This window comes from Stegostoma tigrinum, chromosome 21 (assembly GCF_030684315.1).
Source record: "Stegostoma tigrinum isolate sSteTig4 chromosome 21, sSteTig4.hap1, whole genome shotgun sequence".
Lineage (NCBI taxonomy): Eukaryota > Metazoa > Chordata > Chondrichthyes > Orectolobiformes > Stegostomatidae > Stegostoma > Stegostoma tigrinum.
The window spans coordinates 4,756,446-4,772,836 of record NC_081374.1 but is presented as its reverse complement, the minus strand read 5'-3'; the positions used below and the strand labels follow the sequence as shown (position 1 = coordinate 4,772,836).

The 16,391-nt window shown below is 40.8% G+C and overlaps 1 protein-coding gene across 2 annotated transcripts in view; it reads left to right on the top strand.

Annotated features, from left to right (window-relative positions):
• Nucleotides 1-15,977, top strand: part of capza1b (capping actin protein of muscle Z-line subunit alpha 1b) — a 60,097-nt gene extending 44,120 nt beyond the window's left edge. For both annotated transcript variants that reach the window (XM_059653323.1, XM_048553409.2), the window contains exons 7-10: nt 3,849-3,927; nt 4,017-4,088; nt 8,994-9,056; nt 11,175-15,977. In XM_059653323.1, the coding sequence (XP_059509306.1) occupies nt 3,849-3,927; nt 4,017-4,088; nt 8,994-9,056; nt 11,175-11,315 (355 nt within the window). In that variant the 3' untranslated portion in view covers nt 11,316-15,977. The remainder of the gene's footprint in view (nt 1-3,848; nt 3,928-4,016; nt 4,089-8,993; nt 9,057-11,174) is intronic.
• Nucleotides 15,978-16,391: the final 414 nt, after the last annotated feature.

The following is a 16,391-nucleotide window of genomic DNA, read 5'->3' as shown; positions in this document are numbered from 1 at the left end:
CTTTCGCTTTCCTGCTCACTGTTCATTAGTTCGACGTAGGTAATTCCAAAGAAACAACCTAAAGTGAAGAAATTCCCCCTTGTTTCAATCCTGAATGTTTGACCCCCTCAGCTTGAGGCTGAGCCCAAGTTTCCTCAGCCAGAAAGAAAAACCTCCCAATGTCTATGTCATCAAGCTTTTTCAAAATAATCTGTTTGAGAGAGAATCTCTGTACTCTAGAGAATAAAGACCTCATTTACTCAGCCGCTCATTAAGAAACAAACTATCATCGCAGGGAAAAAAACTTTATGTACCTCTGCTGTCCTGTCCCTAAAGCATGCATGGCTATCTGAGAAATGGAGACTAAAACAACACAGTACTTGGTTTGCTTTCAAAAATATCCAATGTTGTTGTAACAAGACATGCTTGTTCTTATATCCCAGTTCTTGTGAAGACTAACACAAAATTTGCCTTCCTGCATGTTGATCTTGTGTTCTTTGTGCAAGTATACCTAAGTCTCTCTGAACATCATTTATATGTTTTCATGTCTTTCAAATGGGTTCTGCTGTTCTGTTCTCGATACCAAAGTGAAGAACCTTACAATCTCCCTTCTGTCGCCTCCTTCCCCCTCCCAAATCCCTTCCTCCTTCCACCTTACCCATCCCCCAGCTGCTGCACACATTAAAATCCAACAGTCATCTTGTAACTCACTTAGTCCACCTGTTTACCATTTTAGATTTGTGGTCTCATCACGACTTTCTTTCTACCTAACTTTGTGTAATCAGCAAACTTAAAAACATTTATTGATCTGTTTGTCTGAGTCTTGAATGTAGACTGCATATTGTGAAGGCTCCAGAACTCATTTTTGCTACCTTCCACTAGTTCCAACCTGTAATTTAAAAGTATCCCTTTATCTTTATTTATATCTATCTGTGAACCAATTCTTGGTGCATATTATAATGTCTCCAGTACCAGTCAGTCATATCCAGTGTAGTAAACTTTGTGGGGCTCCTTATACAGCTTTCTTAGGAAATCCAAGTCAAGTATATCTGCTGCCTCCCACTTATCTTTTATGTACACCCCCGTAGAACTCCCCTTACAGATGTGGTTTTCCTTTTCATAAAACCATTTGACTAATATCATACAATGAATGCTGAAGTGCAGTCGAAGTTCTCTCAATTTCTAAGATTCTAGCACTTTCCTGAGCATTTGATGTTTGACTACGAAGTCTGTAGTTCCCTTTTGTCTCCTCATTAGTTAGCTTGTAATCTGCTGGAAGCAGTATACATCATAACCTTTGCAGCTACCACTTTATAGAGCCCTAGGAGGAGGCTATAGGGCCTTGCAAGTTTCTGTTTTTAGTCCCTCTTTTAATCTTTGGATTTTAGTTACTTTAAGTTCCTCATTTTTATGAGGCACTTGGTAACTTCTGTGATTTGTAGTTTATTGTAAAGGCAGACACCATATTTGTTCAACATCTTTGACAATTCCCTCCTGTCTGTGCTTCAGAGAGCAAATTTTAAATCAGTTACTTCCTTTTTTTTAAATTTATAAAAGCTCTTATCTGTTTTAGCTTTCCAATTTGTTTACTCCCAGTCTGTTCCTAGACCACCATTTTTGGTTGCATGTTGCTAGTTACTAAAACACTCCAATCCTCAGGCTTATTACGCTTCTTCCTAACATTATAATTGTAACTGGTTCTGTTGGTCCAATCAAGCCCAAAGCCGCACAAACTTCTCTGACCCATGGTCTGCACTTCGTTCCTCCTAGTCGTCAGCAGTCGTGGAGCTGTGTTTGATTTTCATGTCTAAGCCAGAGAGTGACGAGTATCAACCTACCTTCCTCCTGATCATGGAAACAAACTTTATCACAAAGTGGTCGACCAGCTCATTGTTTCTCAGTTGCTGCAGACACAAGCCGCTCTGCCTAATCCTATATCATAGCTCTCACTTTATAGTTTTGTAGGTTGCAATGTTAGAGATGCATTTCCAGCTCGCTTTTTTTAAATTATTTGAGGGTTTCTGCCTGTACTAGCCCTTGGACAGTGAGTTCCAGACTCCAGCCACCTTTTTTGCGTGAGCAAAACTTTCTTCATCTGCCCTCTAATTTTTACTTATTCCTTCGTACGTCTCAGTATCTTCCTATTAATTATCTATTCCTTAGTACTGTTTGGCTTTTCCCAAAAACGTCCCGCTTCTCCAAACTGAATTTATTTTGTCACTGTTCTGCTCACCTGACCAGTGCATTGACATTTACAATCTACAGTTGTTCCCCCTCATGATAGTCAGTGACGGTGATGCATCCAGGTCTGGTTGTGGTTGAATGACTCATCTAAGCTTAACAAGCAAATAGACTTTCAGTAAGATCCAGTAGAATGACTTCTTAATGAGTTGGATGGTGCTAAGAGGAAAAAAGCAAATTTTGTCAGCCTTACATTAGTCGGTTGGTTGCCTGTCTTTCTCCATTAAAAGATTTTGGACTCAAGTTTCCAGTACAGAATCCCTGGCTGTAACACCAGTGTGGCATTAAGAAAGAACAACATCACCAATGGTGCTGTCATTTGAGACAAGATGCTAACCCAAAGCTCCATTGGCTTTCTCCCGTGGACACAAAGGAACCCACACGACAACTTCCAAGAGCAAAGAACTTCTACCGGGCATTCTTGTCAATGTTATTCACAAGCAACAAGCTTTGTTTGAGAATTTCCTGTATTCAAAGTGACTGTCATTTTCCTACATTAATAACTACATTCAGAAATGTTTGAGCCATACAAAACTCTATTTAAACCATATATGAAATACTGAACAGTAGCTCTAGGCAAAACACCAGAAGGAGGTTCTGGCCTTGTAGGTAGTGCAGGATAAATATACTGATACTTGGATTTCCCAGGGATTTATTTATGAAGAGCAATCAGATTAAGATTTGATCTAGTCAACATTTTCAAGTCATTAAGGGGAACACAGGGAATACACAGAAATAATGGTACAACTAAAGGGCCGTTATCCAAAAAGAATCAAACTGTTCTGGAGTGTAATTGCAAAATACTTCTACATACTGTGGAAGAAGTTGGAAATCTGTCTTTTCAATAAAGTAAAGGCTGGATCAATTAACTTTAAAATGGAGATTGGTTGACTAAATTTTGCCAAAAATATGAAATAATGAGGCATTCAAGGGGAAAAATAACCTCAGGTGCCTTGTTTTGGTGGGTGCTGGGGCTACTTGTATTATTTTAGGTTTGCACAACAGGATAAATCAAACCACATACACAGAATTGGTTGTGACGCAACAGCATTTAATGTACGTTCTATTTGATTTATCAGCCAATGATTTATTGGCTGTTAACCCTTCAGTTAGAATGTTCTGTATCAACTCTTGTTACCTCTATTTCTGAGACCATTTTCTACAAGTGGAGATGCACAAAATTGAGGAATGGAGATGAACAGTCAGATGGACTAGTTTTGTAATTCACTAATGGAATGTGAGCGTGCCCACTGTTTCTGAAACTCCTTAATTACGTTGCAATGATTATCTGTTAGATTTCTTTTTGCAAGAATTAATACCCATGGACTCAATCACAGTTGCAATAAAGAACAAGTTAATGTTCTCTCATATCCTTCACAACATCAGACTGTCCGAATGTGCCTTACAGCCAATGAAGTGCTGTTGAAGCATTGGCGCTTTTATGCCTCACTTTAACTGGAACACCTCTGAAACGGGAGTCGAATTAGGGAGGGAAAGTTGTTTAAGCAGCCACAAGAAAGGAAAATATGCAGAGCAACTTGAATAGTGTCTCGTCCATTTTAGAGGCTAAGAGCTTGTCAGCAAAAAGTACCTGGAATGATCTAATTTAAATCACCATCCTTCTATAGGAATGGACGTTGGAGATCTGAGTGGAAATTCAATATCGCTTCTTCATCAGCTCAGCTTACAGGAGTTCTGAAGATCCAGGTGTGCCATGCTGTCTTGTGTAACTTGACAAATTTTGTAAAGAGCACTAAAACACAATCCACACTAAACATGTTGTAATGTCTTTCAAGGTCCATTATTATGAAGATGGTAATGTTCAGTTGATGAGTCAGAAGGACATCCAGGAAACCTTGCCAATTACAGTAAGTCTGTATGGATTAGAAATTAGTGCATCAGAGGAATCTTGAATATTGTTAGAGATTGATGTTAGTGGCTCCTTTGCATTATTACCTTAAAGGCAATAAAGCCTTGGGCTAGAGTGTTAACACTGTTAAGTTCATTTTCTACCTTCTATACCCTGAAGAGAACACAGTGAGGCTTGTGGAAAACAAAATGATACTTAATAATACTGGTCCTTTTCCTACGGTGCAGAACAGTCTGTCTGGTTTAGTACTCCCATGTTCTGCTCGAAAAAGTCTTAATTTTAAAACAAAGTGCTGGCAAGATTCAAAAAAAGTGAATTAAAATCAAGTAGTGGTTGGGTGTACGTGGGTTTTACAAACCTGGAGAGGAAGGAGAAGTGGAGGGAGGTAAAGGAAAATTCCAGTCTTTTAAGTGTTAGACTTCATGAATTACAGGAGAAGGTGGTTAATTGATTTTTCATGTAAACATACCGAAGAGGAAGGTTGCGGCAGGCACAAGATGATTTGGAGACCAACTGCAAGAAAACAGCAGGTAGCTTAGATCAATTGAAGGGGTGTTTTATATGATAAGGTCAGCAATTAGAAGCTGGTTGATTCTGCCAGGTGGCTAGCTTATCTTTGTAACCTCTCCCAGGTATGAGTAACAAGTGTATCTGCAAATGCAAACTTGGTTACTTTGCAGAAAAGAGGCATAAAATTTTATTGTTTAGAGTAGACTTCCGCACAAAGAAGAATATTGAAACTACGGCAGTGAAACATAACGTTGCTCTTCTGTTCTCTGGTGTGGAGTGAGCATTCAGCTTTGCATCTGGAAAGTGTATTCAACACTCGGGTCAGATGTGTTGAGAGCTTGTTTGTGTTATCTGTCCACCTGCTCCTGACTTGTGACATTATTGGTACTAGATGCACTATGACACTAAAACAACCTGTACAACAGGTTTTCTGCGAATACTCCACCCTTCTCACTATCTGGAAGAGTGTGGTTCTAATCTGCTCACCAATAGATCCACATCCAAAAATGTGCAAGTTAAGTGAATTGCCCGTAGTGTCGAGGGATATGTAGGCTAGATACATTAACCATAGAAGATACAAGGATAAGGTAGGCATTTTTGGAGGATCAGTGTAGAATTGAATGGCTTCCACCCTGTAGCGATTCTATTCTTATGGCACCAAGCCATCCGTTAGTTAATAAGATTACAGCTGATCTGATCTTGATCACAATTCACTTTGCTTGTTTGATCGCCCTATAATTAAAAAAGCTGTTGATCTCAGCCTTGACCGTACACAATGACTCAGCATCCACAGCTCTTTGGAATGGAGAATTCCAAAGATTTACAACCCTTTGAAGATATTCCCATTCATCCCTATAGTAAGTAGGTGAGTTCGTATTTTAAGACAGTGTTTCCTAATTTTAGATTCCTCTTTGAGGGGGAACGTCCTCTCAATGGCTACTCTTGCCAGGTGCCCCTTAGGATATCTTGCATTTCGGTAAGATTTGTCTTCTAAACTACTTTACATATGGGCTCACCCTTCTCAACTTTGCTCATTAGACATTCATCCCAGGAATGTATCTAGTAAACCTTGCCTGAACGCATCTCTCCTCAAATACGTTACCTACATAAAGGTAGGCAATGCCCTAATGGTGTTGTTACTGGACTGTTAATCCACAGATCGAGGTAATATCCTGGGGATCCAGTTCGATTCTCACCACGGCCGATGGTGGAATTTGAATTCAGTAAAAATTCAGAATTAAGAGTGTAATAATAGTGCATCCGTTGTCGATCGTTGGAAGACTCCAGTCCGGTTTATCAACATCCTTTCAGGGGCGACTCCCTCATCTCATGAATATGTTTTTTTAAATGTACTGCTGTACTTAGTTAACTCAGCCACATTAGGGGCATTTAAACAGTCCTTGGATAAGCATATGGATAATGAAGAGATAGTGTAGGGGGAGGGGCTTAGATTAGTTCACAGGTCGGTGCAACAGTGAGGGCCGAAGGGCCTGTTCTGTGCTGTATTGTTCTATGTTCTACTCATGGTCTCACCAATGCCCTATGCACATGCGGCGAGACTTAGTTAATTTTATGTTACAACCCCCTTGCATAAAATGGCAACATCACTGTCAAGTTTTTAATTGTTTGCTGTATCTGTAAAATAACTTTAAGTGTAAGGACACCCAGATCCTTTTGCACAATTGCACCTATTATTTAATCAACAAAAAGACTATTTTGTTTTTCTGTTGGAGTCATAGTCAGTCATACAGCATAGAAACAAACCCCTGAATCCCATGTGACCTAACTTTACTCATTATTCTATGACACAGAACCTTGTCAAAGGCTTTACTAGAATCCAGATAGACATCATCGATCTTCTTAGTAACTTCCTCAAAAAACTCAATCAAGTTTGAGAGTCATTACTTTCCTCGCACACAACCATGCTGACTATCCCTAAACAATTTTTGCCTCTTCAAATGCCCATAAATCCTATCTTTTATAATCACTTCCAACAATCGACACAACCGAAGTGGGACTCGCAGGTCTATAGTTCACTGTTTGTCCTTGCAATCTTTCTTAAAGATACAATATTAGCCACCTCCAGTCATCAAGCACCTCATCTGTAGCTATAGGTGATGCAGATATTTCTGTAAGGGATCTGTTTCCTCCCTTACTTCCCACAATGTTCTGGGATACATTAGATCAGGTCCTGCAGATTTTATCCATTTTTAATTTCTCTTAAGACCTCCCAAACCACCCCTCTTCTCACTAAAGTGAATTACCTCACTTTAGCACATTGCATTCTGTATTCCATATTTTTGACCACTTTCTTAGTCTACCCATATCCTTTTGCAGATTCGTTGTGCCCTGATTTGTATTTCCTTTTTGCCTTTGTATCATCGAATTTGTTCTTCCAGATCAGAGGTTTTTTTAAGTAGTTTGGTGTCTGTTTTTTCTGGTTATGAATTGATTTCTCTGGCTATGGGTTTCACTAGCAAAGTAGGAATTTTGTGTTCCTTGATGGCTCCCTTTCATAGAATCCCTACAGTCTGAAAGCAGGCAATTTGGCCCATAAGTTTATGCCGTCCCACCTAGACCCATCCCCCTACACTATCCTGTAACCCTGCATGTCCCATAGTTTATCCACCTAGTCTGCACATTCCTGGTCTCTATGGACAAGTTTTTAACACAACAGTGTGGCCATTTCAGGATGCTCTTATCAGATATTCCAACAAACAGCAGATTGCCTTCACAAAAGAGCATTAATGAACTAACTCAGTATTGATGATGGTCACCTCCATAGTTGTCTTAGGCTAATTTTTGTTCTATGTCAACGATTTGTTTAAAAATTTTTTTCAGATGCCCATGCTACCCAAGTGGGATGTGAACTCTTAATTCTCTGGATTATTACCTTTTTATTCATTTATGGGATGAGGGCGTCACTATCTAGGTAGCATTTATTGCCCATCCCGAATTGCTCAGAGGGCAGTTCAGAGTCAACCACTTTGCTGTGGGTCTGAAGTCACATTTTAGGACGTTGTGAGCAGCGAATGCAGTAGACTAGATTCTTGGAAGTGCAGGTGAAGTGTTGCTTCATCTGGAAGGTATGTTTGGGCCCTTGGATTCTGGGAAGGGAGGAGTTAATGCACAGGTGTTGCACCTTTGCCGGTTACAGGGGAAGTTACCATAGGGCTGTGGGGAGGTGTTGGGGGTGAAGAAAGTGTGGACCAGGGTGTCCCGGAGGGAACGATCCCTGCAAAAGGCAGACAAGGGAGGGGAATGTGTGTCTGGTGGTGGCATCTTGCTGGAGGTGGCAGAAATGGCATCTGATGATCTTCTGGATGTGGATGCTGGTGGGATGGCAGGTGAGGATAAGGGGAACCCTGTCGCTGTTGGCGAGAGGGAAGAGATGAACTGAGGGCAGAAGTGCAGGAGATGGGTCGGATCCGATTGAGGGGACCCCTCGACAATGGAACTGAGGAATCCTCAGTTGAGGAAGAATGTGGACATTTCAGAGGCTCCCTTGTTGAAGTTGGCCTCATCTGAACATATTCAATGGAGACAGAGGAACTGAGAGAATGGGATGGAGTCTTTATGGGAAGTGGGGTGAGAGGATGTATAGTCTAGGTAGCTGTGGGAGTCAGTGGGTTTGTAGTGGATATTAGTGGCCAGTCTATCCCCAGAAATGGAAATAGAAATGTCAAGGAAGGGAAGGGAGGAGTCAGAGATAGACCATGTGAAAGTGAAGGTACGCTGGAAATTGGAGGCGAAATTGAAATTTTCCAATTCCAGATGAGAGAGAGACAAGCAGCAAGGATGATATCATCAATGTATTGGAGAAAGAGTTGTGGGTGCGGGCCAGAATAGGACCGGAACAAGGAATGTTCCACGTACCCCACGAAGAGACAGGCGTAACTAGGGCCCATGCGGGTACCCATAGCCACCCCTCTTAGCTGAAGAAAATGAGAGCAGTTGAAAGACAAGTTGTTGAAGGTGAAGACGAGCTCAACCAAGCGGAGGAGGGTGGTGGTGGATGGGGATGGTTCGGGTCTTTGCTCCAGGAAGAAGCAGAGAGCCCTAAGACCCTCCTGGTGGTGAATGGATCTGTAAAGAGATTGCACATCCATTGTAAAGAGGTAGTGGCTGGAACCAGTAAACTGGAAGCTTTGAAACCGGCATAGGGTGTCAGGTGAATCGTAGATGTATGTGGATAGGGATTGGACCGCAGAGAGAAGACTGAGTCAAGGTAGGAAGAGAATAAAATAAGCCATTGGTATAACCTGTCTAACTGCCTGACTGACAGTGTGATATCCAGTCTGCATGTGTGTTGGTATCTGTTTAGTGCTGAGGAATTTTGTATTTGTCTGTTTGTACTAATTTAAATCCTAATTCTTTTCTTCTTTCCTGTCAGAATGAAGTCCAGACTGCAAAGGACTTTGTGAAAATGATTGAAATGGCGGAGCATAGTTACCAGGTAGGAGAATGGTTTTTGTGTGGATTCTCAAATAGCCACCATTCCTTCCCTTATTGTTACACTGGCTCAGTTGATGTTTGGTGTGGAAATGTCTGTTTGAATTGGATGAAACAAGTTTGTCGGCTGCAGCAGAATGATTCAAGGTGGTAAATGTGTGTCTTATCAACTAGGGTTAATGCTAACTCATTTCCTGTTGACAACTTCATTAGGCAAATCTCAGGCCACAAATTGAAGACCACATAGAAGCAATTTGGTCTGCTGGGCTATACAATGACTGCTGCTGTTTTAATATGGGGCAATCCAAAGTGTTAAGTTTTAGAAGGGGGTTGACCCCTAGGAATTTAATTGGTAGCATACAGGAAATCATGTGAGCACACAAATGAGGTATTGTGGATAGCTAGTTAAATCTATTCACAGCAATATGAGAGAATTTTAAAGTGAACAAAAGTTTGGTGTGCAGCCAGAAGAATGAGAGACCTTTTTCCTGTTGATCACGTACATGTCTGTTTGAGTTCAGTGTGCACTTCTAATTAGTGCCGTGCTTGGGGTTAAGAAAGAGAAGCAGGAGTTAGCCATGTTGCGCCTCAAGCCCACAGTGCCATTCTGTAAGACCATGGCTATGATCTGCCCGAAGTCCACTTTGTTGCCTCATATCTTTTATTGCTTTGGTGTCAGACCCTAGAACTCCCTCCCTCAATGTGTGGGTATGCCTACAACACTGCGGGTGCAGTGGTTCAAAAGTGTGGCTGCCACCTTTAGCACAGTTGGGGATTAGCAACAAAAGTTGGCCCTGCCAGCAATGACCACAGTAAGAGCTTAAGAAATAGAAGCAGGAGTAGGCCATCTGGCTCCTCAAGCTTGCTGCGCCATTCTGTAAGATCTTTTCATGGACTCAACTCCACCTGCTCACCATAACCCTTAACTCCAGTAATGTTAGAAAATCTATCTATCTTTGCCTTAAAAGCATTCAACAAGATAGTCTCAATTTGCTTCATTGGGCAGGGAATTCCACAAATTCACAATGCATTTGGTGAAGTTCCTCCATAACTCAGACTGAAGTCTGCTCCCCCTTATTTTGAGGCTATGCCACCTAGTTCTAGTTGCACCTGCCAGTGGAAACAACCTCCCTGCTTCTATCCTATCAATTACTTTCATAATTTTATGTTTCTTTAAAAACATAAAGATGTCCTGATGTCCTCCTTCTAAATTCTAATGGATATAGTTTCAGTCTATTCAATCTCTTTTCAGCCACCCCTCTCAATTTAGGAATCAATCTTGTGAACCTCCTCTGCATCCCCTCTGGTGCCTGTACATCCTTTCTCAGTGAGGAGACCAAATCTGAACAAATAAAGTAAACCTCTGTCTGAATATACATTGACTAACCATTCACACCTTTGTGCTAAAGAACTCCAAGATTCACAACCTTGTGAATAAAGCAGTTTGCCTCAGTTCTAGGTAGCTGACCCCTTGTCCCAAAAGTACGACCCTGTAATCCTGGGCATTGCAGCTTGGGAAAACAGCTTTGAAGAAAATGGAGGGCAGCAGGCACTTGAGCTGCAAGATGAAAATCTCAAAAATTTACAATGGAGGAGCAGGAGCTCAGAATCTCTATTTTGTAATGCTAAGAGATTGAGATGTTTGAACCTGAGGGCTGGGGAAAGTGGAAGTACAGTTTTCATTTAATGTGTGTCAAACATGATGGAAGTATTGAGCAGACTGTTTGTGACATAATAGCAAAATCCAAGATAGCTATTTTTAGTCTGAACAGATGATTTTAAGATTGAAAATCATGATTTTTGCTGAATTTCTCAAACTGGCCAGAATGGGCTCAATGATTTCTTTCTTTGATGGGATATGGGTGTTTTTGACATTTATTTCCTATTCATAATTGCATTTGAACTAAAAGACATGCCAGGTCATTTTAGAGGACCGTTGAGAGATAACCACATTGCTGTGGTCTGGACTTGCATGTAGGATCGCTTATTTCTTTCCCTAAAGGATATTAGTGAATGGAATGCGTATTCCTGACATGGGGTTGCCATTAGCCCACTTCAAACCCTTTGTCGATGTCTGTCTTTGTTTGAAATTTTTCTGGCCAGCATTGTCTTGTTGTTTCAGACTGCCATCTGTGAAAATTACAATGCCATGTCTGACACCACGTTCAAAGCCTTGAGGAGGAGCCTGCCAGTTACTCGCACAAAGGTCGACTGGAACAAGATTATGAGCTACAGAATTGCTCAAGAGATGCAGAGTGCTTAAAGCAAATGTATACAGGAGAGGCTTAATGTCAATGTGTGGGGAAAAACAAAAGGTGTGGTCTCACAAAATAGGACTCTGCTCTCTCTCTCTCTCTCTCTCTCTCCCCCCCCTCTCTCCTCTCTGTCTTCTTCACCCCCCCGCACACCCCTGAAATTTTGACTTTTCTGATGAATCAGCTTGATTTTGTTCTTGAAGTAATGTTTGTTTTGGGAGTTGGTGGAAAGTGATACACCGTTTTAGCCTGTTTGGTTAAGTTAAATTGTAATATGCAGTCCTCTTACTATGTGCATTGTTAAAGTATGAAGATGTTTTGTTATCCGGTTGCAAACTAATTTTTATTCATTTGGGTTTTGCAAAAATTTTAAATCATTCATGCTCATGGGAGCGCAGCCACTATGGTGGGTAATAGCTTGAGGGTTCTAATAACCTTGCTTAGCCGCTGAATAACAATTACAATTCATTTTATGGTCACAGAAACCTTTTAAATAGTAACTGATGTTTCTTGGACTGTTACAGCTTTAGATTGCTTTCCAGAGCTTGCTCTTTCCCTTGATTTCTTTCACTCTCTTCTACTTTTTGTGAGGTCACACTTTGTTGCATTGCTGTTGCGAAGGCAGAATGGTTTGGTGTTTAATACCTTGTTTTTTTAAAAAAAAATCCGGAAACCAGGCAAGCTGGCTCTGCTTTACTGAAGAAAGCTTGAAGCAACAGTGTTTAATGTCTTCCGTTTCCCACCCCTCACCCACAGACTCAGAATGACCTCTGTCATGTTGCTGAAAATACTGTCCACTCTTCCATCTGATTTGAGGGTTCCTGTGTGTCAACCTTTTCATTAGGTAGTACTCAATTGTCACATTCTATGCCTTCATTTTGGCTATTTGCAGCTGTATACTGCATGGAACTGGAAAGTCAGACTGGAAAGCTACATTTGGTGGGGGCTTTGGGGGTGGGGAGGGATTGGAAACAAATGTGAACAATTCAGTGTATTGTTCTTCCTCCCAAACCTGTTTTACCTCATTTTTTGATACTTAATAACTGTAACCAATGGCAGAAACAGTGCACCAGCAGAGGGGGATGGCCACTTGCTCACTTAGGCTGGAGCAGCTCAGAGATGGCAAAGAATGGACCCTGAAACACATCGATTGGTTGAAGAAGGAAACTACAAGCAAAAAAGGGATGAGAACAGACATTGAGGTGGTGATCACCTTGAGCAACCCTCTCTTGCTTCATTATAATATTTGCCTAAGGTCCTGATTTCAAGGTGCTTGCATGACCTGTAGCATCACATGCTACAGGTGAAGCTAGTTTTGTTCCATTCCTGATTGTAATGAGGAGAAATCGATATGCCAGGAATATGTGGCTGACTGGAATTTGGCGGTAGCAAGAGGGGGTGTTGCATCTTATTTTATTAAGGATTGGCTGCAATTCACGGTTGTTTGGGTCCAAAATCTGCTGGTCAGTTGCTGTAACCTTTTCTGATCACTGACTGGATAACTGGATGGGAATGTAGAAACAGAACAGAAGGAAAGTGACTAAGTTAAACTGCGGTTGTCGATGTTTAATATTTTTACTGTATTAACTTGCACAGGACCAATGTAAAGCAAAGTCAATGGAACAAGTGGCAGCCTTGTATTATCCATACAAATATTTTTTACGGAATTCTGCACTGGTAACATTTTTGAAAAAAGACAAGTTGTAAAATAACTCCCTAACTCAATCTCCAAAAAGGCTTTGCTTTTTACTTAAAATGGATTGTTTTGTACTGTATTTTGCTTTTATTAAATTTGAAATGCTATTTTTTAAGTTGTCATTTCCAGTCTAATTCCAAAGCCGGCAGAAACTTATTGTTTTGTGCTCGAAGGAGTGTACCATGCTTCAGATATAGTCATGGCAGCAAGCTTGGAAGTTTAGAAAATGGATCTTGAAAGCTAAGCTGTAATCAGCAGCGACTCCTACTTACAAGTCATTGTGCTGTTGTAAGAAAGTGAAGTAATTTTTTTATTTGATATTTTAAATTTGGTAAAATTGCTTAGTTTGGCAGTATTCTGGATTTGTTTCATTTCTCAAGCATTTTAGTGATGGTTGCTATGCAGAAGTTCATTTCTCCTCTAGATATGAGAAGTCGGAGTGGGCGTATGCCATATAGCCTCTCAGACTTGCTTCAACATTGTATCCAATGGTGGCTGATTTTCTGTCTCGGTGCTGTTTTCCTCCCCTGTCCCCTGTCCCTTGTCCCTCGTCCCTTGATGCCTTTAATATCTGGGAAGTTATCGATTGCAGTCTTGAATATACTGAAATGACTGAGTTCCACAGCCTCCTCAGCTAGAAAATTATAAGATACAAGCCTTTTTGAAGCCATCTTTGCTCATCTCATTCCTGAAAGACTAACTCCTTACTTTGGAGAACATGTTGCCTGCCCTAGTTCTAAACAGGCTCCACTTTTGCTTGCATTTGTTTGCTCTGGAATGTTTTTCTGTACCTCAATGAGATTACCCCTCATTTCTAACTCCAGATTCTAGGCCTAGTCTCTTTTTGAATTGCTCTTCATGGATTAATTGTCATCCCAGGGATTGATCTAGTGAACCTCCATTGGTCTTTGTAAAATATAGCCTTGGGTTAGAAGCCCGAAACTCTGCTCAGTAATGCATGTGTAGTGTCACGTTGCGTTGAAACTTGTTTAGTATTGTATTCAAATCGTCTTGCAGTAAGGCCAATATATCCTTACTTTCCTAATTGCTTGTTGCACCTACATGTTGTCTTTCAGTTGCTTAGAACAAGAATACCCACATCATTTTGGACTTTGTTACTTCCCAGCCCCTCTTTCTGATCTTCCTGCCAAATTAGATAACTTCATATTTTTCCGACATTATATTCCCTCTGCCATTTTCTTACCTACTGAGTCTTTTCAATCTTCCAGTTCCTTCTCGTCTTGTCATCCACTAAGTTTTAAAATATTCCTTTCAGCCCAACAGCACTGCCTTATTGGAGAAGGGTAAGACCCAAATATTGATCCTTGCTTCTCTCAATCTGAAAGTAATCTGTTTATATCCATTGTTTTCCATCTGTTAACTAATCCTCAAACTATGCCCATGTATTACCTCCTCCTGCCCTTCCATGTGCTCTAATTTTCTGCCCAACTTATTGAGACCCTATCCTGAAAAGGTCTTAACAGTGTGGATACGGAGAAATTGTTTCTTAAGGGAGAATCTAGAACTGGCTATCACTGTTCAAAAATCAAAAGCTGCTGTTTTAAAACAGGTGAAATAATTTTTTGTTAAAGGTTGATGAGTCTTTGGAATTGCTGGCCTGAAAAGATGTTAGTATACCTTCTGTATTTTTAAGGCAAAGATAGACCAATTCTTGATAAGCATGGGATTGAAAAGTTATTGGGGTAGGTAGATTTGAGTTTATAATTGAACAGCAGAACAGGTTTGAGGAGCTGAAAGGCATACACATGATTCTAAATTTTGAGTATGTTTGTAAGAATGGCAAGTTTTGTTTTATCCAAAAGGACACTCATGCAATAGGTGGGTTTTTACAGTAACTGTCAGGGTTTGCCTTTCTGGCAGTACCTTTCAGTTCCAGTTTTATTAATTGAACTTGAAATTTCACCAGCTGACATGGTGGAAGCTCAGTACATTGGTGCAAAAGACAATGCAGAGAACTAATTGGGTCCATCTTCAACCACATTGGCTGAATGGAAGAGCTGTCTTGCCCCCAGTATCTCAGATGCCATTCTTCAACTACTTCAGCTCACTGTCTGATATCAGGAAGCAGCTGAGGGCAGTGCTTATTGCAAAGACTCTGGACCCTGACAACATCACAGCAATAGAACTGAAGAAATTGTGTCCTCGAAAAAGTCATGCCTTTTAAACTGTTCCAGTACAGCTAAACACTGGCATCTCTACACTGGAAAATTGCCAAGTGTGTTGTGTGTGAAATGTCAGACAAATCCCTATCACTGTAGATACTTTTCATCGGATTGTACTAGGCCAACTTCAGCTGCTTTCTCAATGACCATCCTGTAACAAGGTCAGGAGTGGGGATATTCAATGATGATTGCGCAATGTCCAGCTTTATTTGCTGCAACTCATGGAAAGAAACAAGCTGAAAACATGCGCACCATGACCTGGACAACATTTCAAGCTTGGCCTGATGGTTGTCAAATAATGCCACAAACTGGCAAGCAATGACCCTTTCCAATGAGAGGATTCAGGCAATGCCCCTTGAACCTCACTAGCATTGCCATCATGAATTCTATTATCACAAACAACTTCAACTTTAACCACTTTGGCTATTACAGCAGTATACTGGTTAGGAATTCATTGGTTAGGTCACTCCCCTTCTGTTTTTCCCTATCAACCCATCTTTATGGCATAGTTAGGAGTGTGATAGAACACTCCACTTGCCTAGATGAGTGGAGATCCAATAACCCTCAAAACTGTACAGCATCCAGAATGAAGCTGCCTGCTTAATTGACCATCTATCCATCACCCTCAACACACAGGACAAACGTTTTCTGGTTTAGAAAAGCATCATGTGTCGATTGTAGTCTTGGTGGACCAACTGGCCTCTTGTGTGCTGTACTGTTTTTGTTCTTTATGCATTCCTTTCATCACGCTCATACTGTGGCAAAGTGTTTATAAAACAGTGGGAATTGAATCTGCGCTGTTGTCATATTCTGGTTTGTAATTCAGCTACCCAGCAAACTGAAGTAACTGCCCTTTCTCTTCCCTTGGCCCCCCACCCCTGCCTTGAAGAAAGAATGTACACAAAGTTAATAACATTAAAAAAATAGGAGCGAGATTAGACCATCCAGCCTATTGTGTTGCTGTGCTAATAGATGACCTTTCTCTGCTACGTCACATATCCCTTGATACCCTGAGAGTTCAAAAGTCTAGCTCAGCTTTAGTACGTGCATTGATAAAGCACCTGAAGGTCTACAAGGTAGGGATTTAAGACTCACAATCCATTAAGTGATGAAATTTCTCCTTATCTCCATCCTGAGCTCATACCTCAATGTTATAGATATCTACCAGCCAGTTTTACGAGCTTCTATTTGAATATTGTAAAAGC